General features: G+C 41.8%; 1 protein-coding gene across 2 annotated transcripts in view; it reads right to left on the bottom strand.

Annotated features, from left to right (window-relative positions):
* XPA (XPA, DNA damage recognition and repair factor) overlaps positions 1-11,109 on the bottom strand; it is a 35,654-nt gene extending 24,545 nt beyond the window's left edge. Inside the window, exons 1-2 of one of the 2 annotated variants that reach the window (XM_060154785.1) lie at positions 10,826-11,109; positions 6,460-6,570 (exon numbers count right to left, since the gene is read on the bottom strand). In XM_060154785.1, the coding sequence (XP_060010768.1) occupies positions 6,460-6,570; positions 10,826-10,997 (283 nt within the window). In that variant the 5' untranslated portion in view covers positions 10,998-11,109. The remainder of the gene's footprint in view (positions 1-6,459; positions 6,571-10,825) is intronic. The other variant, XM_060154786.1, reaches the window with a different exon arrangement.
* Positions 11,110-23,866: the final 12,757 nt, after the last annotated feature.

Genomic DNA, 23,866 nt, shown 5'->3' with positions numbered 1-23,866 from the left:
AGGCAGTTCTAAGAGGGAAGTTTATAGCTATACAAGCCTACCTCAAGAAACAAGAAATATCTCAAATAAACAATCTAACCTTACACCTAAAGGAACTAGAGAAAGAAGAACAAACAAAACCCAAAGTTAGCAGAAGGAAAGAAATCATAAAGATCAGAGCAGAAATAAATGAAATAGAAACAAAGAAAACAATAGCAAAGATCAACAAAACTAAAAGTTGGTTCTTTGAGAAGATAAACAAAATTGATAAACCATTAGCCAGACTCATCAAGAGGGAGAGGACTCAAATCAATAAAATTAGAAACAAAAAAGGAGAAGTTACAACAGACACTGCATAAATACAAAGCATCCTAAGAGACTACTACAAACAACTCTATGCCAATAAAATGGACAACCTGGAAGAAACGGACAAATTCTTAGAAAGGTATAACCTTCCAAGACTGAACCAGGAAGAAACATAAAATATGAACAGAACAATCACAAGTAATGAAATTGAAACTGTGATTAAAAAACTTCCAACAAACAAAAATCCAGGACTAGATGGCTTCATAGATGAATTCTATCAAACATTTAGAGAAGAGCTAACCTAACACCCATCCTTCTCAAACTCTTCCAAAAAATTGCAGAGGAAGGAACACTCCCAAATTCATTCTATGAGGCCACCATCACTCTGATACCAAAACCAGACAAAGATACTACAAAAAAAAAAAATTACAGACCAATACCACTGCTAAATATACATGCAAAAATCCTCAACAAAATACTAGCAAACAGAATCCAACAACACATTAAAAGGATCATACACCACGATCAAGTGGGATTTATCCCAGGGATGCAAGTATTCTTCAAAATACGCAATCAATCAATGTGATACACCATATTAACAAATTGAAGAAAAAAAACCACATGATCATCTCAATAGATGCAGAAAAAGCTTTCAACAAAATTCAACACCCATTTATGATAAAAACTCTCCAGAAACTGGGCACAGAGGGAAACTAACTCAACATAATAAAGGCCATATACGACAAACCAACAGCAAACATCATTCTGAATGGTGAAAAACTGAAAGCATTTCCTCTAAGATCAGGAACGAGACAAGGATGTCCACTCTCACCACTATTACTCAACACAGTTTTGGAAGTCCTAGCCACGGAAATCAGAGAAGAAAAAGAAATACAAATTGGAAAAGAAGTAAAACTGTCACTGTTTGCAGATGACATGATACTATACATAGAGAATCCTAAAAATGCCACCAGAAAACTACTAGAGCTAATCAATGAATTTGGTAAAGTTGCAGGATACAAAATTAGGTAAAGATGCAGGATACAAAATTAATGCACAGAAATCTTTGCATTCCTATACACTAATGATGAAAAATCTGAAAGAGAAATTAAGGAAACACTCCCATTTACCATTGCAACAAAAAGAATAAAATACCTAGGAATAAACCTACCTAGGGAGACAAAAGACATGTATGCAGAAAACTATAAGACACTGATGAAAGAAGTTAAAGATGATAACAACAGATGGAGAGATATACCATGTTCTTGGATTGGAAGAATCAATGTTGTGAAAATGACTATACTACCCAAAGCAATCTACAGATACAATGCAATCCCTATCAAATTACCAATGGCGGGCTTCCCTGGTGGCATAGTGGTTGAGAGTCCGCCTGCTGATGCAGGGGACAGGGGTTCATGCCCCAGTCTCGGAGGATCCCACGTGCCGCGGAGCGGCTGGGCCCATGAGCCATGGCCACTGAGCCTGCGCGTCCGGAGCCTGTGCTCCGAAACGGGAGAGGCCACAACAGTGAGAGGCCCGCGTACCACAAAAAAAAAAAAAAAAAAAAATTACCAATGGCATTTTTTACGGAATTGGAACAAATCATCTTAAACTTGTATGGAGACACAAAAAACCCTGAATAGCCAAAGCAGACTTGAGGGAAAAAAACGGAGCTGAAGGAATCAGACTCCCTAACTTCAGACTATACTACAAAGCTACAGTAAGCAAGACAATATGGTACTGGCACAAAAACAGAAACACAGATCAATGGAACAAGATAGAAAGCCCAGAGATAAACCCACACACCTATGGTCAACTAATCTATAACAAAGGAGGCAAAGATATATAATGGAGAAAAGAGAGTCTCTTCAATAAGTGGTGCTGGGAAAACTGGACAGCTACATGTAAAAGAATGAAATTAGAACATTCCCTAACACCATACACAAAAATAAACTCAAAATGGATTCCAGACCTATATGTAAGACCGGACACTATAAAACTCTTAGAGGAAAACATAGGAAGAACACTCTTTGAGATAAATCACAGCAAGATCTTTTTTGATCCACCTCCTAGAGTAATGGAAATAAAAACAAACAAATGGGGCCTAATGAAACTTCAAAGCTTTTGCACAGCAAAGGAAACCATAAACAAGACCAAAAGACAACCCTCAGAAAATATTTACAAACGAATCAACGGACAAAGGATTAATCTCCAAAATATATAAACAGCTCATGCAGCTCAATATTAAATAAACAAACCCAATCCATAAATGGGCAGAAGACCTAAATAGACATTTCTCCAAAGAAGACATACAGATGGCCAAGACGCACATGAAAAGCTGCTCAACATCACTAATTATTAGAGAAATGCAAATCAAAACTACAATGAGGTATCATCTCACACCAGTTAGAATGGGCATCATCAGAAAATCTACAAACAACAAATGCTGGAGAGGGCATGGAGAAAAGGGAACCCTCTTGCACTGTTGGTGGGCATGTAAATTGATAGAGCCACTATGGAGAACAGCATGGAGGTTCCTTAAAAAACTAAAAATAGAACTACCATACAACCCAGCAATCCCACTACTGGGCATATACTCTGAGAAAACCATAATTCAAAGAGACACATGCATCCCAATGTTCACTGCAGCACTATTTACAATAGCCAGGTCATGGAAGCAACCTAAATGCTCATCGACAGACGAATGGATAAAGAAGTTGTGGTACATATATACAATGGAATATTACTCAGCCATAAAAAGGAACAAAATTGAGTCATTTGTTGAGACGTGGATAGATCTAGAGACTGTCATACAGAGTGAAGTAAGTCAGAAAGAGAAAAACAAATATCATATATTAACGCATGTATGTGGAACCTAGAAAAATGGTACAGATGAACCGGTCTGCAGGGCAGAAGTTGAGATACAGATGTAGAGAACAAACGTATGGACACCAAGGGGGGAAAACCGCGGTGGGGTGGGGATAATGGTGTGATGAACTGGGCGATTGGGACTGACATGTATACACGGATGTGTATAAAATTGATGACTAATAAGAACCTGCAGTATAAAAAAACAAACAAACAAAAAAAACAACTAATACTAAACTTTCTTTGGGTTATTTGTATGGAAGTATGTTAATATAAATGTTTCAGACGTTACATGAAATTTCTAAAAATCTTATATGTTCTGGTATAATGTTATAAGTCATAATTCTAGTTATTACTTTAAAATGTATATCTCAGAAATAACTAAAAAAAAGAGAAAGAAAAGAAAGAGCTCTTAAGCTGCACCAATTGTAAGTAACTTAAGACATTAAAAAAAAAAAAAAGTCCTAGGAAGCAGAAAAGCACAGAGAAGCAACCAGCCTCTTCTCCATAGGCATCTAGCTTTTTACCAAAGGAGAGGTTCCATTGCTCCCTCAGTCAAGAGTTGCAGAAGCTCCACCCCAACCCCCCTTTCTGAGATCTCCCTTTGCAGTGTCCTAATCCACGGGGCCCCTCTCCAGTATGTATGGAGACATCCAAACTTTTATAAACCTAGTGAAGCCCATTTCCTTTCCTTTTCAAGCCCTTTCATCATTGTGACTGTCTGAAATTCTGCCAAGTACAGAAATTAGTGTCTGACTCTAAAAAAAAAAAGTGATAGAAAATATTAATTACTCTCCCTGTTTTCTTCTACCCATAGAGGTCAACCACATAAAGTCTTAAAAGTAGGCTCCTTGTGCAAAGGCACCTGCCCAAGGGGGCAAACAGGTGTCAAAATGCAGCCCATGACCACTTTTTAAGCCATGAGCCCTGGCCCAGGCTAAGTCAGCCCAGAGAAAGAGGGTCTTTTTCTACTTTCTCTCCCAAAGATGACACTGTGGAAGAGGTAATCAAGGATGTGACCACCGGTTAACCTGTGAGCTGGACCTGGGCAATCAGAGGCTCCTCACTCTCTCTTCTTCTCTCCTTGGGATGTACATTCTGCCCCATGTTCCCACAGTGGGAGCTGTTTCAAGGACACAGCCTTGAGAGCATACGGTGTTGTTGAGAGCGTATGGTGTTGTTGAGACCATGTGGACTGAATATGGAACTGAACCCAGTGAAAGCTTCTACATATACTTTAAGATTTGGCGAGCGGGTGCGGAGATCTACTCAACTCACAGCCACCCAAGACAAGCCTTGTAAGAAAGTTCCCTTGCTTATTAAAACTGCCACCTACCAATCTGGAGTGCTCTGACTCTTTCTTCAGCCTCTCCCTGCCTTCCCTGTATGGGGCCAGCTTGCAAATAAGAGACACCTTTTCTAACCTGCACAAATTCGTTACCAGAGTGCTAACTGCAAGCAGCAGCCCTACCGTCAATAACAGTATATGACACATGCCACATACATACCTCAGTCAAGCACAAAGGCACTACAGTAGGTTCTCAATTAATGTTTGTTGCATGACCTGTTGAATGAACAGGGCTTTATAAGCCCGTGGTGGATTCAGGAATCTACAGAAAAACAGTTACAGTGAATCTTCATATCCATAGAATCATAAGGACTTTACAGGTCACTGAATTCAAGGCATTCCCTCCTGATACAGGGTTTTTCTACAATATCCTGCTCAAGTGGTCTCTCAATCTCTGAACCCCTCCAATGCTTTGCTATTTAGAGGCAGCACTCCACGTGGTTTGGCTCACATGATGTATGTGCCAACACCCTATTTAGTGCAAAGTACAAGTTCATTATACTGGGTTGGAATCTCCCTCGCTGTTAACTGTTATCCACTGTTCCAATTCTCCCCTCCAGAGCAAATCGCAGTAAGTATAATCTGTCGTCCACAGAGGAATACTTCTTGCATTTGCAGGCAGCTGCAGTGTTTCTAAGTTAAACGTATCCAGTTTTGACAACTGTTCCTCACATGCCAATTTCAATATTTCCATTTTGACCACCCTGTTTTGGACATATACACTTGTCAATAGCCCTCATAAAATATGGCACCCAATATATACAGTGGAATATTAGTCATAAAAAGAAACGAAACTGAGTTATTTGTAGTGAGGTATATGGATCTAGAGTCTGTGATACAGAGTGAAGTAAGTCAGAAGGAGAAAAACAAATACCATATGCTAACACGTACATATGGAATCTAAAAAAAAAAAAAGGTTCTGAAGAACCTAAGGACTGGACAGGAATAGAGACGCAGACGTAGAGAATGGACTTGAGAACACGGGGAGGGAGATGGGTAAGCTGGGACGAAGTGAGAGAGTGGCATGGACATGTATACACTACCAAATGTAAAACAGATAGCTAGTGGGAAGCAGCCCATAGCACAGGGAGATCAGCTCGGTGCTTTGTGACCACCTAGAGGGGTGGGATAGGGAGGGTGGGAGGGAGATGCAAGAGGGAGGAGATATGGGGATATATGCATATATATAGCTGATTCACTTTGTTATAAAGCAGAAACTAACACACCATTGTAAAACAATTACACTCCAATAAAGATATTAAAAAAAAAAAGGCATCCAAACTGAAAATAAGTATTTTAATCCTTCAGGTGTCAGCTTCTGAAAACAACAGTTTAGACACACACAGAAGAGAACAGGATTATTACCTACCTTGATGAATACACAACACTTCTAATGCTACAACCAAAACTGGAATAGCTTTTTTAAGCTGTTATATTCCACTACTGGCTTCAAACTTATGATCAAGTAAAACTATCTTTTTCAAAGAGTGTGAAAGTACCCTCATCCAGAGGATGGATGGATATAGATATATGTGATTTACCAAAACTTTAACCTTACATAATATTTTATTATTCTTTTTATGCCAGACCTATCTTGTACTTTACAGACCACTTTTTTTCCTCTAAACATAAAGAAAAGACCTAAAGTTTATCTCTTGCATTCAAGTCCCTCATTTCAGCCTATCAAGATACTTCTAAGTATTTATTCTATCAGCCTGCCTATTATAAAACAGAGAGCATCAACCCTAAGTACACAAACGACATGTTAAATGAATCACTGCCAAATCTGTTCCATTTTTAATCTACTAGCAAAACTGCCAAATTTTATCACTCTTATAAAGCCAACCTGCTCAGTGACTAGACTAAATGTGGCATTTTCTAGCATCACTTTGCAAAGAATTATGCATGTTACTCAAAATGACCAACCCAGGTATCTATTTTCTGAAAACACACTTTACCTGGTTGATGAACAACTTTTCCAGTTGTATGTTCTTCTTCCTCCTCCTCTTCCAGAATGAAGCCTCCTCTTGTGTCAATTATCTTCGGGGCTGCTTTTACATTAGCCATGCCTACAAAAAGTAAGAGTGGTCAACAAATGAACTAGGTAAGCCCTTATGTTCCCTTGTGCATAAACAGGAACTTTTAAAAATTTAATATATATCAAACAAGACAAGGATGTCCACTATACCACTTCTATTCAACATTATAATGAAGGTCCAGGCCACTGTACTACGGCAAGAAAACAAGACAGGCATAAAGGCTGGAAAGAAAACAGTATTCACAGATGATGTGATTATGTATACAGAATATCCAAAAGAATCTACAATTAGAATTAAGAAATAATACCTAGGAACAGGTGTTGTAAAACCTCTACACTGAAAACACCACTAAGAGAAATCTAAGTCAATTCTCCCCAGATTTACCTAAAGATTCAATGTGATTCCATTCAAAACCCCAGCAGTGGCGGGGGGGGGGGGTGGGAACGCACGTGCGTGTGTGTGTGTGTGTGTGTGCGCGCGCGCGCGCATGTGCGGAGACACACTCAGGAGGGGGAGTAGCAATGGGAGCTGACAAACTGATCTAACATTTATATGTAAATACAAAGAACACACAATAGCCAAGATAATCCTGAACAAAACTGGAGGATTTACACTACCAGGTTTAAAGATTTACTACAAAGCTTCAGTAATTATGACAGTATAGTACTAAAACAAAGGGGCCAATGTATTGATAGTAGAAGAGAGAGTCCTGAAATAGACCTACACATATTTGGTCACTTAACTTACAGCAAAGCCTCCAAGACAATTCAGTGAGAAAAAGATAATATTCTCAATAAATGATGCTAGGATTTATGACAAAGGTACTACAAAACAGTGAGGAAAAGATGGTTATTTCAATAAATGAACTTTGACTCTACCTCATACAATATACACAAAACAATTTTTAAATGGATCATAGTCTTGAATGTAAAGGGTAAAAGGTAAAACAATAAAGCTTCTAGAAGAGAACATTGGAGAATAACTCAATGAACTTGAGGTATCCAGAAACTTCTTCAACATGACACAAACGTATTAACCGTAAGAGAAAAACTGCAAATTGAACTTGATTAAAACTAAGAACCTGGGCTTCCCTGGTGGCGCAGTGGTTGAGAGTCCGCCTGCCGATGCAGGGGACAAGGGTTCGTGCCCCGGTCCGGGAAGATCCCACATGCCGCGGGGCGGCTGGGCCCGTGAGCCATGGCCGCTGAGCCTGCGCGTCCGGAGCCTGTGCTCCGCAACGGGAGAGGCCACAACAGTGAGAGGCCCGCGTACCGCAAAAAAAAAAAAAAAAAAAACTAAGAACCTCTATTCATCAAAAGACACCATTATGAGAGTAAAAAGACAAGATACAAATCGGGAGAAGCTATTTGCAATATGTATATCTGACAAAAGACTTATCCAGAATACGTAATGAAATCCTATAAACCAGTGAAAGACAAATAGCCCAACTTAAAAAAAGGGAAAAGACCTGAAGAGAAACTTCACAAGTGAAGATATGCAAACAGCTAGTAACCACATGAAAAAGGTCTCATCATCATAAGTAATTAGGAAAATACAAATTAAAACCATACTGAAATATCACCATTCCCACCAGAATACTCAAAATGAAGAAGACTGATAATACCAGGTGATGAGGGTGTGGAGCACCTGGGACTATCACTCACGGCTGGTAAGATTTTAAATTCATATAATCATTGTTCGGCAATGCCTGCTAAAGTTAAAATATACATCTCCCCTATAACCCAGAATTCCATCTCTAGGCATGTACACAATAGAAATGAGTGCATATGTCTACCATAAGACATATCAAAAATGCTCACAAATGTTTTCCTCGTAACAGCCCCAAGCTGGAAACAACCCAAATTTCCATCGAAAGGAAAATGGAAAAACTACGGTATAACAACCTAAAAGAGTACTACAGAACATATAAATGAACAAACTACCAACACATGCAACAACACGGATGAATCTCTCAGGTATTATGTTGAGCAAAAGAAGCCAGTTACCGTATGATTCCATTTATATGATGTTCAAAAACAGACAGTACTAATCAAATGGTCGGAATGATAGTTACTTCTGAGGGTGAATGGTTGACTAAGAACTGCCATTAGGGAAACTTCTAAGGTTCTGGAAGTGTCTGTACAGTATATTGATTGCTGTGGTATTGACATGAGTATTCACATAGGTCAAATTCAGATAAGTGCATTTTACATTAATGTATGAATGTTATAACTAATTTTTAAAGACAAATTTAGTAGGTATTATCTTGCTTAAGTCTAAACTCCCCTTCTCTGGCCTCAATTTATTAAATAAAGGAATTAGAGTATAAGCCTGTTTATACAGTTAACAGCAATTCTCATATTCTACTACATTGTCTGTCCATCTCTCTACATCCCTTCATTAGACTGAGTGCTTTTATCTCCGTTAATTCTGAAAAATAGTTAAGCATTCCATGAATATTTACTGACTGGATAGAAATCAATGAATGTATCAGAATATGATTTTGATTTCATGAATAGCGTAGCAAATGATTAGAATGATCATTCATGAGTGCAGTAAGAATTAAGAAGGGAAGCTGGAGTAATCAAGACCATACTCTGAGCAGGATCCTGAACAATGGTAAATCGTGCCAAAAACAAAGCCCAATTTCTCTCTACTGCTATGCCTTGTTTGTTCCCCAGGCCCTTAGCACTACTCTTAGCAACACATTCTACGCAAGTTCGTCTCAGTTTTTTCATGGCATGTCATAGCACACACAGAAAATGAAAACTGTACAGTACACTGAAATAAAAGTACTACAAAGATTAAAAATCTCAGCACCTACCCAACTCTTGAAGCACTGCAGGTTGTATACAATGCTGTAACACAGTTCAGTTCTTTGGCAAATACCTAAGAAATCTAACAAAATATTCATGCTACCTTGCTTTCCATTATCAGACATTTAGTTTAATACCACTTTATGCTCTATTTCGCACCCGTGTTCCACGGTCTTTTAGTACAGATCTAGAAACCTTTATGGAATAATGAATATGAATTAATCAATGCAGATGGACAACTTTTTGTCCTGACCCTAGAATGCTTCAAGTTGGGAAAGGAATAAAAGAAAACCACTATAAAGCAGAAAGGATGAGACCGGAACCATTAAAACTGGTTGCAATTTGCAGATTCAGTGTCAGTATGAATATCAAGACACGCAGCTCGCTCTTTTCACTCGTCCTTACTTCTGGCTGATGAAAAAGGGTAGTGGATGACACAGCTCTGACCGTGCTCAACTGCTCACACAGTATGGATATAGGCTTAGGAACACCTGTGCTTCACATTATAGAGGTGGTCCTGAAGAACCACGTGTCAACCAAACTGTATTTCCCTGAGGAAAATTATTAGTTGACCCCACTGGAGAATTACATGATACACACATACATGATAGGCAAAGAGACAAATAAGCCGCCAAGGGCTGCCCTAAGAAAAGGGAAAGATGAAATCCAAACAAGAATAACAGCCTTTCTTCCTATGGGTGAGAGAGATGCCTAGTATAGCAGAGGCAGCTGGAGAGCAAGGAAAGGCCCCGAACCCAGGGTCAGATGACCCGAGTTCTAGTCCTGATTAGCCTTATGCACTTACTGGGATGCACCTGAGCAAACCCCCTTTCCTTTTCTGATCCTGTTACCACCTCAGTAAAACAAGGATACCAAACCCTGTCCTAATTATTTTCTCACAGGTTAGCTGTGAGAATCAAATCAGCCAATTTGAAAAACGTGAAGCACAACAGGTGCCACTCTGTTAGCCCCACGAAGGCAGCAGCTAACGTCTGTTTGCTCCCAGCACGGAGCAAGCACTGTGCCGGTTACGGAATATGCACTCAATCACCCTGTGTTAAATGGATGACTGAGGGAAGCTGGTGCAGGACCACTAGTTAAATGTGTTACAAGGTCTAAAAGCTTTACACAAAAACCACCCCTGGGACCGGTGGAAGCTGCAGAAAGAGAGCGGAAAGGGAGAGCTGAGGCACTGGCTGGCATTTCCTGACGGCGAGGGCGGCTGCATTCCCAAGCTAAGGACCGCCCAGGAGCAGGGAGGAAAGGCCAGGGCTGGGAGTCAGGAGTCGCCCTGTGGTCTCGGACAGCCCACTGTGACAAGGCCCGCTGAGCGGATCCCACCCCCACCCCCCGCACCTGGGACTGCGGGAGGATCTGCGCGGAAACGCTAAGGGAGTGCACGCCACACCCAAGACGCTGCCCCCGGTCCGCAAGGAAAGAGAAGGGGCAAACGCCGCCCGGGCCCAAACCTCCGGTAGCCGCAGCCGCCGTCGCCGGGTAAGGCCGGGCCGCCAGCCGGGCCTGGCGCAGCATCAGCGCCCGCTGCCGCTTCCGCTCGATGCTCGCCCGCACCGCGGCAGACAGCTCCGCCGGCTGTTCTGAAGCCGCCGGCTCAGACGAAGCTCCCCCGGCGGCCGCCATCTCCGTGCTCCCCCAAGGACTGTAGCTCCAGCCCCGCGCACGCGCATTGGCTACCCGAAGCGTGCCAAAGCCCCGCCGGCGCCGGCACCGCCTCCGCGCCTGCTCCACGGCTCAGCCTCCGACAAGGAGAGCGCCTGCGCAATTTGAGAAGCACGTGGGAAACGGAGGGGCGGCGGGCGGAGTCTGCGCACGCGTCGCCGCGGGGAATATTGGCCGGCTTGTAACCCAGGGGGAGGGCCTTGGCAGAGATCTGTGATGGTCATCTTTAAAATAATAGTTTCGCTTGGTGGTTCAGAATATGGACTTTGGAGTCAGACTTGGGTTAAATCCTATCTCTAACACTTGCCATCTGCGTGACTTCAGCAAGTTATTTAACCTGAGTTCAGTTTCTTCAGTAGTAAAATGAGGATAATTACGGAACCACTTCCGTGGTTGTTGGGAAGATTGGATGTAGCCTTTCAGCACAATGCCTGGCACATAAAAAGCTTTCAAAAATGATGGCAGGACTTCCCTTGCAGTCCAGAGGTTAAGACTCGGTGCTTCCAATGCAGGAGGCGCGAGTTCCAAGCCTGGTTGGGGAACTAAGATCCCGCATGCCAGCAGCACAGCCAAAAAATGTAAAATGAAATAATAAAATAAAATGGCAGCTAGTAGTAATAGTAGTGCCAATCAAGAGAGATCAATAGATGATTGGTCTGACTACTTACAACACCTGGCCTAGATTCGAAATGAGAGCGCCTGGGTTTAAACTCTCACTTGCTGTGACATCAGGCAAATGCAGCACCAGGTTCCAAAGGCTGGTATGCTTGAGCTCGGCTGTCTTCTTTTCCTTGGAATATTTCTTCATTGTGGATGAGCTGCCACCAGGTAGACAGTGGGTTTGGATTTGGGCCAAATCCTGACTTCCTAAACATGTGGCAAATGAAGCAAAAGAAACACTGCATGATTTTCTAAAAATGTATGTTTTTTCTTTTTTTTTCCAACTCTTCTGTTTTTTCTTTATTACAAATAAAACCTAACTGAAGCCAGAAAACATTAAGTTCTAATTACTACATATACCATTTGGGACTAGTTTTTAGAGCAAGCTGGCACAGTGAGGTTTCCCACTAATATTCAATGATAAAAGTTTGAGAAGCACAAACTAGTGGTTCTAATCTATCAAATATATGTATATTTAAACTGGAGGACCTTATATAAAGCAGAGAAATGCTGAGCTCTTCTGGTTGAACTGGAGACAGAGACCTCAAGCCATCCCTACTCCCTTTCTCCTCAGATTCTTCTTGCTCCCCATCCATTGATCTTGTCCAGGTGATAAAATCTCAAATTCCATATGACACCTAAAGCACGAGCAAGAAAAGAAAAAATTAGAGAAATTTAACTTCATCAAAATTGAAAACTTTTGTTCATCAAAGGACACTATCAAGAAAATGAAAAGACAACTCACAGGATGGGAGAAAATATTTGGAAATCATAAACAGGTTTCCATGTTCCCTATCCAAAAGTAGAGCATTCCTAAGAAACCTTTTCTAAGCCAAAATGGCATAAAGCAAAGAAGCAATTACCTTAGGACACATCTTGCTAATGAATGCACATGCACAAAATAAATCGAGATAAAGCACAGATGCTCACAGACACAGTTCAAAGCTATGGCAGCTGGATGCTAAGATGCTGAAGGTAGTTCCCCGGGAAGGAACTTGGTGGTGTCATTCTCTCAAAGCGTGCTGCCTCTACCGCCTCATGCAAAACAAACTCGAACACTATTTTTGCTTTTCCCCTTTTTTCCTGAAAGCGGAAATCTTCTTCACATTTCTTTCTGTTAGCGAAAACAGGTACCAATGAAGGTCTTTCATAAAAGCAAATTGAGATAAAGCAAACTTGAAAAGCGAGGGATACCTGTATCTGAAAAGGGAACTCTTAACAACTAAATAACAAAAAGGCAAATAACAGTTTTTAAATGAGCTAAAGACTTAGATATTTTTCTAAAGAAGATATACAAGTGGCCAAACAAGTACATGAAAAGAATTCATCATTAGTGAAATGCAAATGAAAAGCATCAGATCAAAAGTGAAGTGTGATACCATTTCACACCCATTACTATGACTAGAAGTAAAAGGGAAAAAAAACAGAAAATAATAAGTGTTGGCAAGGACGTGGAGAAATTGGAATCCTCATACATTGCTAGTGGGAATGTAAAACAATGCTGCCCATGGCAAACAGTTTGGCTATTCCCCAAAAAGTTAAACATATAGAATTACCATATAGGTCAGCAATTTCACTCCCAGGTAGAACTCAAGTCCTCAAAGGTTGAAAACAGGTGTTCAAACAAAAACTTGCATACAAATGTTCATAGCAGCACTATTCACAATAACCAAAAGACTGGAACTACCCAAATGTCCATCAAATGATGAATGGATAAACAAAATGTGGCGTATCCAAACAAGGAATATAATTCAGCCATAAAAAGGAAGTACTGACACATGCTCCAACATGGATGAACCTTGAAAACATTATAGGGACTTCCCTGGTGGCACAGTGCCTAAGAATCCACCGGCAAATGCAGGGGATACGGGTTTGATCCCTGGTCCTGGAAGATCCCACACGCCGCAGAGCAACTAAGCCCGTGCACCACAACTACTGAGCCTGCGCATTAGAGCCCGTGTGTCACAACTACTGAAGCCCCCTCACCTACAGCCTGTGCTCCTCAACAAGAGAAGCCACCACAATGAGAAGCCCGCGCACCGCAACGAAGAGTAGCCCCTGCTCGCCACAATTAGGGAAAGCCCGCGCACAGCAACAAGGACCCAACACAGCCCAAAATAAATAAATAAATATATTTGTTTTTTATAAATTTCTTTTATATGAAACATTTGAAATAAGCAAACCCATAGTAACAAAAAAGCAAATTAGTGGTTGCCAGAGACTGAGGGGAGAGGGAAATGAGAAGCGACTGCTTAATAAGTATGGGACTTCCTTTTGGGGTAATGAAAATGTTCTGTTGTAATGGCTTCACAACATTGTGAATGTACTATGTGTTACTTTTTAAATTTTATTTTATAATAAGGTTTTTAAAAATTCCAATTCTAACTGGGCCCAGGCAGGTAATGGAAGTTAATGAATCCATCCATGTGTGGGGCTCTGGCAAACTGGAGTGTGAGGGCCCCGCTAAGGGAAAAGCTACTGCACAGCTCCAGTGGGTAGACAGAATTTGGGCCCATTGTTGCCAACTGCCCAATGTTTGAAGAAAAGTAACTACTTCTCAAATTGTAATGCACATACAAGTCACATGGTGATCTTGTTAAAATGAGCATTCTCATTCAGTAGGTCCATGGTGGGACTTGAGAATATGCATCTCTAATGAGCTCCCTGATGGGGCTGCAGCTCCACGAACCACAGATCCAATAGTAAGGGTCTGGCCCACAGGTTCTCAAACTTGGCTGCACGTTGAAAGCACCTAGGGAGCTTAAAAACCACAGAGTTTGATATCATTGGTCAGAGGTGGGATCTGGGCATTAGGATTTTATAAAGCAACCTCTCCCCCACCCCCATGATTCTAATGGGCAGCAAACTTTGAGAGGCAGCACCCTTAAATGACCCCTCTAGACTCTACACAGCTCTAGGAGCATCTAAGGCTGTGCAATATTTCCGTAGGACAAGGTAACAGTTCTCCCCCAATGTAAATTTTGACGATTAGCCACTAGAAACTCCTCCCCAGAAAAGCATTCCAAGCTTGAATATTGAAGGACATAGACCATAGCTCAGATGCTGCACCAGCCCTGGTATTTTGTTAACTCTTGACAAACTGTTGAATTTCCTTTTACCGGTAACTCCCTCTCCTTGGGCTTCCTGACCTTTGTTAGCAAGTTTCGTGTAATTGGGTCTGAATTGTTAGCTGAGGCCTCAACCGAGGTAAACCGAGACTCCTCCTTTAGAGAAAAGAGGAGTACATGCCCTGATCTGTGCGTCCCACACAGTGACAGAGGCTGCAGGGCTTGCCTGGAGCACAGGGGCATGAGTCATCTTGGTGGGGGCACAAAAGGAAAACAGGCAAGGAGAATAGACCAGTGGATGTGTTCTTGCTTCTTCCCATTCACAATGTCGGGAGAAACCTGCAACTACATCTATCTTCCTGCTTTGTACCTCTCACATCCCAGACCAACTGTGATCCTGGCTGAAAGAGGGGTAAGTAACAAAGCACAGGAAGAACTGAAAGCCCTTAATGGAGGCTGAAAAAGAGCAGGCAGGTAAGAATGGAAGCCAGGAAGGGGAATGAGAAACTTGGCAGTGTTTCCTGACGGGGCCTCCTCTCTGAGAGCATTTCTGGGGTTATTCATGCCTGAGATGACAGGATGTGAACATATTTGTCTTTATTATCTAGTAAATAGTACATGTGTGTGTCTTTCTTTTTTACTTTCATTTTTCCCCTGATTCCTGGGGCTTTACCCCCTTAATGTGGTTACTTTGAACATCGTTGGCATAAATTCACAATAGGAGAACATCTGTGGTAAGGAGCATGCCAAGGGGGGAAACTGTCTGGGACGAGGATGCAGCAACACAGAAATTAGCCCGATCCTGTAGACCTAAGCTGTATTGATTTAGTAACCAGGAAATGCAGTCTCTTTTGGCTGTGATTGACGCTCCTTCTGGAAAAACTTAGATTTCAACCTCCCTGAACTAAAAGATAAAGGGATTGAGGCAAAAACATCATATTGGAACCTTGATCAATAAAATGTGTGTGCAAAGGGATTTAGAAAACATCTTAAAGACTCACAAAAATTTTCTTTCCAGAAGCAATAAGAAGTAGGAGGGTCCAAACATTCAACTAAGGACAGGACCTAGGAAAAATGATTATCAGCACTGGAAGACAAAATCCAGTCACCCACTGACCAGCAAGGGCAGATCTTCCCGACTCTGCATTCCCCAGGCCCTGAATGTGGCCCAAGGGACCTTGCTTCTTACTACTTCTTCCGGGAAACTTGCCTGTCTCCTTCCTCAGGCTCCTATGAACCTCGTGTGTGCTGGTGTTGTGGCTCTTCCACACCAGAGGTGATACCTACCTGCTGTCCTTAACTAGATTATCAGGTCCTCGAGAGCTGGGACCGTCTGGTTCATCCCAGTATCGCCAGCACAATGTCTGGCACAGAGTAGCTGCTCATTAAATGTTTGTGGAATTAAATAAACAGAATGAATAATACTGAATAAACCTAGTCGGATGTCTCACCAGCACCGAAAACTCAGTGTCCAAAGCTGAACCTGACAACCATCTCAGCTCTGCTTATATACCTGTGGTGACAGGGAACACTCTACTTCAGAACAGCCTGCTCCATTGTTGTCTAGCTTTGGTCAGTGTTTTTTGCAATAATAATAATAATAGTAAACACTTACATGGTGCTTAGTATATGATATAGTAGGTGTTTTTAAGCATTTAAAATTTATTAATTAATCTAATTTTCATAACTACTCAATGAGTATATTCACTAGTGCCAGTTTATAGATGAGATAACTAAGGCACAGAGATGTTAAATAACTTGTTCAAGGTCAAGGTGACAGAGCTGAGTTCAACCAGGCACAGCCCAGCCCCAGTATCAATATTCTCAACCACTAAACTCTTAAGTCTCGAAATTAGAATGTCTTCCTCTTACTTCTCCACTAGTATTTGCTCTGCCTGAGTTAATGCAGAGCTGGGATCAGAAACCAGATCCTTGTAATACCCTACATGCTAACCAAGTGGCTTGAAACAGACTGGACTGTCTTTGTCTTAAGCCTGATCTGAGAGTTATTATTGCCAGTCTTAGATAGGGCCAAGGGAGGATGAATGTGGTCCAGGGCTCATTCATTACATGGAACTCCAATCTACATAATGGGGTCATAATTTTGTGGTTCCCTGTTTTCTTACTATCCCCAATTGGGGTTTTTGTTTTCCTTTCAATTACCTTTATAAAAAGTGTGGTTGAAACTTTTATTCCAACTTTTTTTTTGGCAAGTACTTCCTCTAATAGTTGGAGTTCTGTTGAATAGGTGAACTGTTTGTCACCAGATGTACTTGCTTTTACAGTTTTTATAATGCTTGGAAATTGGCTGAATGTCTCTGGCTTCCATCCCTTCTCTGGTCCCACTACTACTGGCCTAGTTTAGCCCCCATCATCTTTTGCCTGACCAGCCTCTAAGCTGGTCTCCCAGCCTCCAGGCTGACCCCTTCTGACCCATCTTCCACTTGGCCTTACAGCATCTTTCTAAAGTACAACTTTAAGGAATTCCCTGGCAGTCCAGTGGTTAGGACTGGACTGTGCGCTTTCACTGTGCACTTTCACTGCCGAAGGCCCGGGTTCAATCCCTGATCAGGGAACTAAGATCCCACAAGCTGTGTAGCGTGGCAAAGAAAAAAAAAAAAAAAAGTACAGGTTTAACCATTTGCTCAAAAGTCATTTGACCCCAAGTCTATAGCTAATCCCCATCATCTGGTTTCAGCTGCCTTTTGCGGGGACTTACCTTCCGTGAATCCTCATTGAACTTTATGCTTTAGCCAAACTGGTCTATCTTCTAAGCCAGTCCTGCATTCCTCTTACTTCTGAACTATTTCTCTCCCTGCAATTCTTTTGTTCATACACTCACTCACTCATTCTTTCATGTGTATATTCACTCAGTCAGCAACTTTATGACACCATGACACCGTGTTCCAAGCCAGGTCCTGTGCTGAGGACCAGGAATACAGCAATGAATTAATGGTCCTCCTCTCAAGGAGCTTCAAGTCTAATCTGGATTCTTCCTGATCACATCCATCACCATCTGTCACAATCTTATCTGAAAGAATACTATTCCCCTCTCCTTGAAGCCTTTTCCCAATGTTTCAGCTACAAGTAACCTCTTCCCTTCTCTGAGGCTACTCCATTACCCTCCACCTCCATCTCCCAAGCACTCCCATCTTCCAACCTTGCATCCTGTATTATAATCATGCAGCTGCCTTATCTCCCCTGGATGATACAAGATGCACTTCAGCTTCTTAAGGCAGAATCCCTCTGCATCCAGGGAACATCAGAGGAGCTAGTCCAAGGTGGACACCTATCCAGCCAGGGCTGCTGAGAGACACTGTATCCACCATGAGTCAGGCAGAACACATCTCAGAGAGGTTCCACAAAGCACTCACAAAAGGCAGTGTCGTACAGCTTTATAAGGTTTAAGTCACATACCATACAATTTACCCATTTAAAGTGTGCAATCAAATCATTTTCAGTATATTCACAGTTATGCAACTATCACCACCATCTATTTTAGAACATTCTCATCACCCCCAGAAACAAGCACCATACCCATTAGCAGTCACTCCCCATGTCCTCTCAAACCCTCTCAGTCCTAAGCAACCACTAATTTGTTTTCTGTCTCCATAAATTTGACTGTTCTGGACATTTCACATGAACGGAATCATACAACATGTGACCTTTTGTGTCTGGCTTCTTTCACCTAGCATAACGTCTTCAAGGTTCATCTATGTTGCAGCATGTACCAATATTTCACTTTTTAATTGCCAAATAACATTCCATTTTATGGATATACCACATTTTATTTAATCCATTCATCAGCTGATAGACATTGAGTTGTTTCCACTTTTCGGCTATTATGAATAATGATACTCTGAATGTCTGTTTACAAGTTTTTGTGTGGTTATGTGTTACCACTTCTCTTGAGCGGACACCTAGGAGTGGAACTGCTCAGTCCTACGGTAATTCTACGTTTACTAGTCTGAGGAATTGCCAGACTGCTTTTCCAACGTGACTGCATTATTTCATATTCCTACCAGCAATGTATAAGGGTTTCAATTTCTCCACATCTTTGCCAATATTTATTATCTTCTTTTTTACTATAACATCCTAGTGGATATGAAGTGTTTTCTCATCATGGTTTTGATTTGCATTTCCTTAAAGATTAATTATGTTGAGTATCTTTTCATGTGCATATGGGCCATTTGTATTATCTTCTTTGGAGAAATGTCTATTCAAGCCCTTCGCCTGTTTTAAAATTGGATTATTTGCCTTTTTATTGTTGAATTGTAAGTGTTCTTTATATACTGTAGATATCCCAGAGTCTTTAATTGTTTTCCTTATGCTTTTTGTATTTTCTAAGTCTTCTACAATGGTAATGAGTTACTCTGGTAAGCAGAATATCTAATATGTGATACTAACCTACCCGAAAATATAGAAATTGTACTAATCAAACTTATGAAGGAGATTAAGCTAGAAAGGGTGATTAATGTGTTTGGGGTTGTTTGTTTGTTTGTTTTACAAAATCAAGATCCATTCCTGGAGGAGTGGAGCTGTGGGTAAAACAGTACTAAGTGTGTTAGTGTGAACTTCGTCATTTCAGTTCAACAATTTTGTCAGAGTGTCTGATGAAGTGGTCTCTTTCTGCCTATGTGGGAGGTGACATTAGATGATCTCCAGGACCATGTTCAACATTCACTGTCTATGATTTTCAGTTAAGGCAGGGGTAGAACCCTCTTCTCTTGAGAAGAGTTCCTGAAAAAATAATCTGAAGGTCTCGGTGTCTCACAAACTCAGTGGCGACCAACATGTGATGTGACTGATGAAAAGAGATGATGTGATCTGAGGTGACAAGAATAAGAGCAGGGTGTCTGAACTGGGGGAGACGTTTGTCCTGCTGATTTGAGCTGTTCAGACCACATCTGAAGCTGGTGCCCACTTCTGGACAATACTCCAGGAATCAGAGCACTGTCCATGTGGCCAGGATGGAGAGGGAAGGGCTGGGAAGAAAGTGTTGGGAGGGAGGCCAATTCAGAAAAGTTGTGATCAAGGCACTACATCTCCAAAGGGCTTCCCTGGGCAGAGGCATCGATGTGGTCTGCCAGGCCTTTATCATCTCACTTAACTGGAAATTCATAGCAGCCTCACTGGGCAGGATTTCTTCCTATCTCAGACCACAAGACCCAGTACTACACTCATGGCCAGCTCCAGTGGCCCCTCATCTCGGGAGATGAAGACCCAAGTGGCAAGACGGTGAAAGTCTGACCTGAGGTCCACACAGCAGGGATGAGAAGACATGAAAGACCCTATAGGGCAGCAAATTCAAGTGGTCATGAGGTCCAAGCTAGCAATGAAAACCAATGGAGCCAGTTGAGCACTTGCTTTTTAAATGTATAGAAATTTCTTCACTTCCACAGATAAATATGTCGTACACTATTTTTCTTAAAACAAATGACTTGGTTTTTAATTTTTCCTCTTTTCAGAAAGAACTAAAAGATGTTTTTATTTTTGGTTTTGCAATAAGAAAAACAACAGCACATGTGCAATAAGAAACGGCATCCCAGTCATCCTTGCTGCTGGGGCAACAATAGGGAACCGAGAGGACAGCTGTGACAGGACTGCAGCAGGCCCAGTGAAGCCAGGCCTTCTACTTTGTTAAAGAAGAGCTAAAAATTGGGATTTTTATGTGAAATCTTCCAATTTCTAAATCTTGATGCTGTTGTTTAGAATATATCATACAGGCTTGAAATCCCTCTACAACATCTCTTCTGTGGTCTTCTTAACTCTGCTTGCATGTCCAGGAATTGGAGCCCAAGCCTACGAATTCAGCCATCTCTGTCTGTGGACTGCTGTGACGGATAGGAATGGACTCTTCAACTTAAACTGAAATCAACCCCTTTACAGTACACTGGGCCAACCACCCCACAACCTGCACAGCCTCTGCCATTAGTCCTAACCTTCACCTCTCAGCCACTCCATCCATTCATTCACTTATTTACACACATACACCAGGGGCCCAGCTTCACAGCATCTGTTGAATCCAGTGGATGGGAGTCCCCCACAAGTTGAATACATGTTTTCTTTATCTCTGAGTCCCTTGGGGCCTAGAATAGAGGGAGGTCCCCTGGGTGGGAACATGGTCTCCCAACCCCTCTCCTGAATGAAGGCTGCCGCCCCAGGAAGAAGTTCCCTTGTGGACCTTGTGTGCGGCTCTCCTGGACAGTAGCCTGGCATTGAGCAGGAGCTCAGGGTTTACTGGATCTGGACCCTGGGCAAGTCACTGATGTCCCAGCCCAGGCCTCCCCCTTGTGTAAACAGGGGCATTAACACCCAATCCCTGGCAGATTTTGAGGTAGGTAGAAGTCATTTTAAGGGGAAAGTCCTACACACAGCATCAGGATTGTGACAAGTGGTATTGACATGGAAGCGTGGAAGGAACTTGGGGTCCCACAAGGCTGGGTTTGAATCCAGGCTCAGCCATTTTGGGCAGAACATCTAAGGTCTAAGAGCTCCTACTTCCTCATCTATAAAATACGGATAAAACTGCCTAGTCTACAGGCCTGTTCTTTGGATTCAAAATTAGCAGTAATGGCACACGTTGAACGTCCTGCACAGTAGGCACAGTAAGGGATAGCTGTTGTTGCTGCCATAACTGGTAACCAGTAGAGGGCACCAAACTACTCCATAAATGAACCCGCCCTGGTGTACTCACCACAGGTGCCAGAAAGCCTTTACCTATGTGAAGGCTATGGGAGATAGATACACACACACACACACACACACACACACACACACACACACACCCCTTGTACATTGGAAAGTTAGAAATTACATTTTACATTGTACTATTGGGCAGGGGGTTCATTTAATAACAAAAGCAGCTTGGAGTAATGGAAAGAGCACCCCAGAGAGGAAGGCTTCCAGGACGTGGGTTCTTGTCCTTGTGCTGTGTGACCTTGGGAAAGTCTGGACCCCTTTTTGAAGCCCGAGAGGGTCAAACCGTAATCTCTAAGGGACCTTCTAGATGTCTATGACTAAGATTCTGGGACAAATATATTTCATGAAGCATGCAGGTGGTCAGGGTCGCGATGGGGGAAATGGACTAAACGACCCCTGGATGCCCTCCTGGGGCTGGGATTTGATGGTTTGTACACAGTCACGGGGAGCCTCGTACGGGCTAATCCTGGCCTTACAAAGGAGTGCGGTTAGAGTCGTTGGGTGGTGGCGAGGTTTTTCTGCAAGCACACACGATGCTTATCATCTTTTGTGCAGGTTGATGCCGAAGCCCCAGAGACCACCCAGCCTGACAAAGAAAGGAATTCTTGTCTGCAGTTGACAGCCTTCAGGTTGAAGGCTTTCCATTTGCCCCGGAGGCTGTCACTCGCAGAACAATGGCGACGAGCAGGGTGGCTCTCACCTGAGACTGGCGCTGCTGCGGGGGAGGGGGAGTGACTGCTGCCTCTCCTCCCAGGACGTGGAGGCGGTAAGATCTCTCAGCCAGCAGTAGGCACTCAGCGGCAGACGTGCCTGGAGAGGCTGTGGAGGATTATTTTCTGCGTGGATGGGGTCTCACTCTACAGATCAGAAAGCAGTAAGTGCTTAGGACATCGCTCTTCATTTTAAAAAAGTATAATGAATTATTGATACACACAAAACATAAATCAATCTCAAATCATTATGTTGGGTGAAAGAAGTCAGACACAAGAGATTACATACTGTATAATCCCATTTCTATGATCTTCTGTAGAAGACAAAAGTAAGCTATGGTGCTAGAAATTAGATCAATGGCTGCTTCCTTAGGAGAGGGAAAGGTTGACTGCAAAGGGACAGGGAGGAACTTCCTAGGGGGTAGAAACTCTGTCTTGACTGAGTGATGATGAGATGGGTGCACCTTTGTGAAACTCTGAACTGTACACATAAAATCACTGCATTTTATTGTACGCAATTATATTTCAATAACACTGATAAAAACTAAACTGTAAAAACAAGTTTAGGGAATTCCCTGGTGGCCCAGTGGTTAAGACTCAGTGCTTTCACTGCCGTGGGCCTGGGTTCAACCCCTGGTCGGGGAACTAAGATCCCACAAACCGCATGGCACGGCCGAAAAAACAAACAAACCAAAAAACAAGTTTAATGACTTTCTCATTCTCAAAAGAAATACTTGTTGGGAGTTCTCTGGTAGCCTAGTGGTTAGGATTCCGGGCTTTCACTGTAGGGGAACTGAGATCCTGCAAGCCACGTGGCACAGCCAAAAAAAAAAAAAAAAAGTTCACATTAGAAGACTGAGAAGATACAGATATGGTGAAAAATCATCCATAATCCCATCACCCAGAGGTAAACATGGTTATCTCATTTTGACATGGGTAGTGCCAGACCTTTATTTTCACAAAAATGAAACATAATCTGCATTATCATTAATCTATTTCTGCATTAAATTGGCAATATAGGTACATAAGTAAAACTTCAAAAGGTACGAAAGGTCATAAAGTGAAAAATAAATCTCTCTCCCAGTCCCCCCTCCCTAGAAGCAATTACTCGTATCATTTACTTGTATATTCTCCTGGAGATATGTTATGCGTTTACAAGCATATATGCGTGATGATCCTTAAGGGAAAAAATGGTAGCATACTCTATACACAATTTGTACCTGTATTAACCTATATATTTTAATATAACATGACAGGAATATCTTTCCATGTTATTGAAATTTTTCTACAGTGTCATTTTTAAGCAGCCTTTGATTCAAGTAGAACATAAAAACCAAAATATGCAAAAATTATAAGTGTAAAGTTCAAAGTGTTTTCATAAATTGAATCTACTTTTATATCCAGTACAAATATAAAACAATAGATCATTACCAGCATTCCAGAAAACCTTTTGGACCTTCTCCTAGTCACTGTCTCCTCTCCTGCAAAAGAAGCCACTATCCTGACTTCTAATTTCTAATGAGTTTTGCCTGCTTTTTGAACTTTATACAGTATTTATGTACTGATAATAGAATTATACAGTATTTATTCTTATGTCTGTATGCTTTCACTCAACAGTATATGAATGAGATTAATTCATGTCATTGCATATAGCAACATTTCATTCACATTTAACTGCCATATAGTATCC

Source organism: Lagenorhynchus albirostris, chromosome 7 (assembly GCF_949774975.1).
Source record: "Lagenorhynchus albirostris chromosome 7, mLagAlb1.1, whole genome shotgun sequence".
NCBI lineage: Eukaryota > Metazoa > Chordata > Mammalia > Artiodactyla > Delphinidae > Lagenorhynchus > Lagenorhynchus albirostris.
This window is presented reverse-complemented; position numbering and strand designations above follow the sequence as displayed.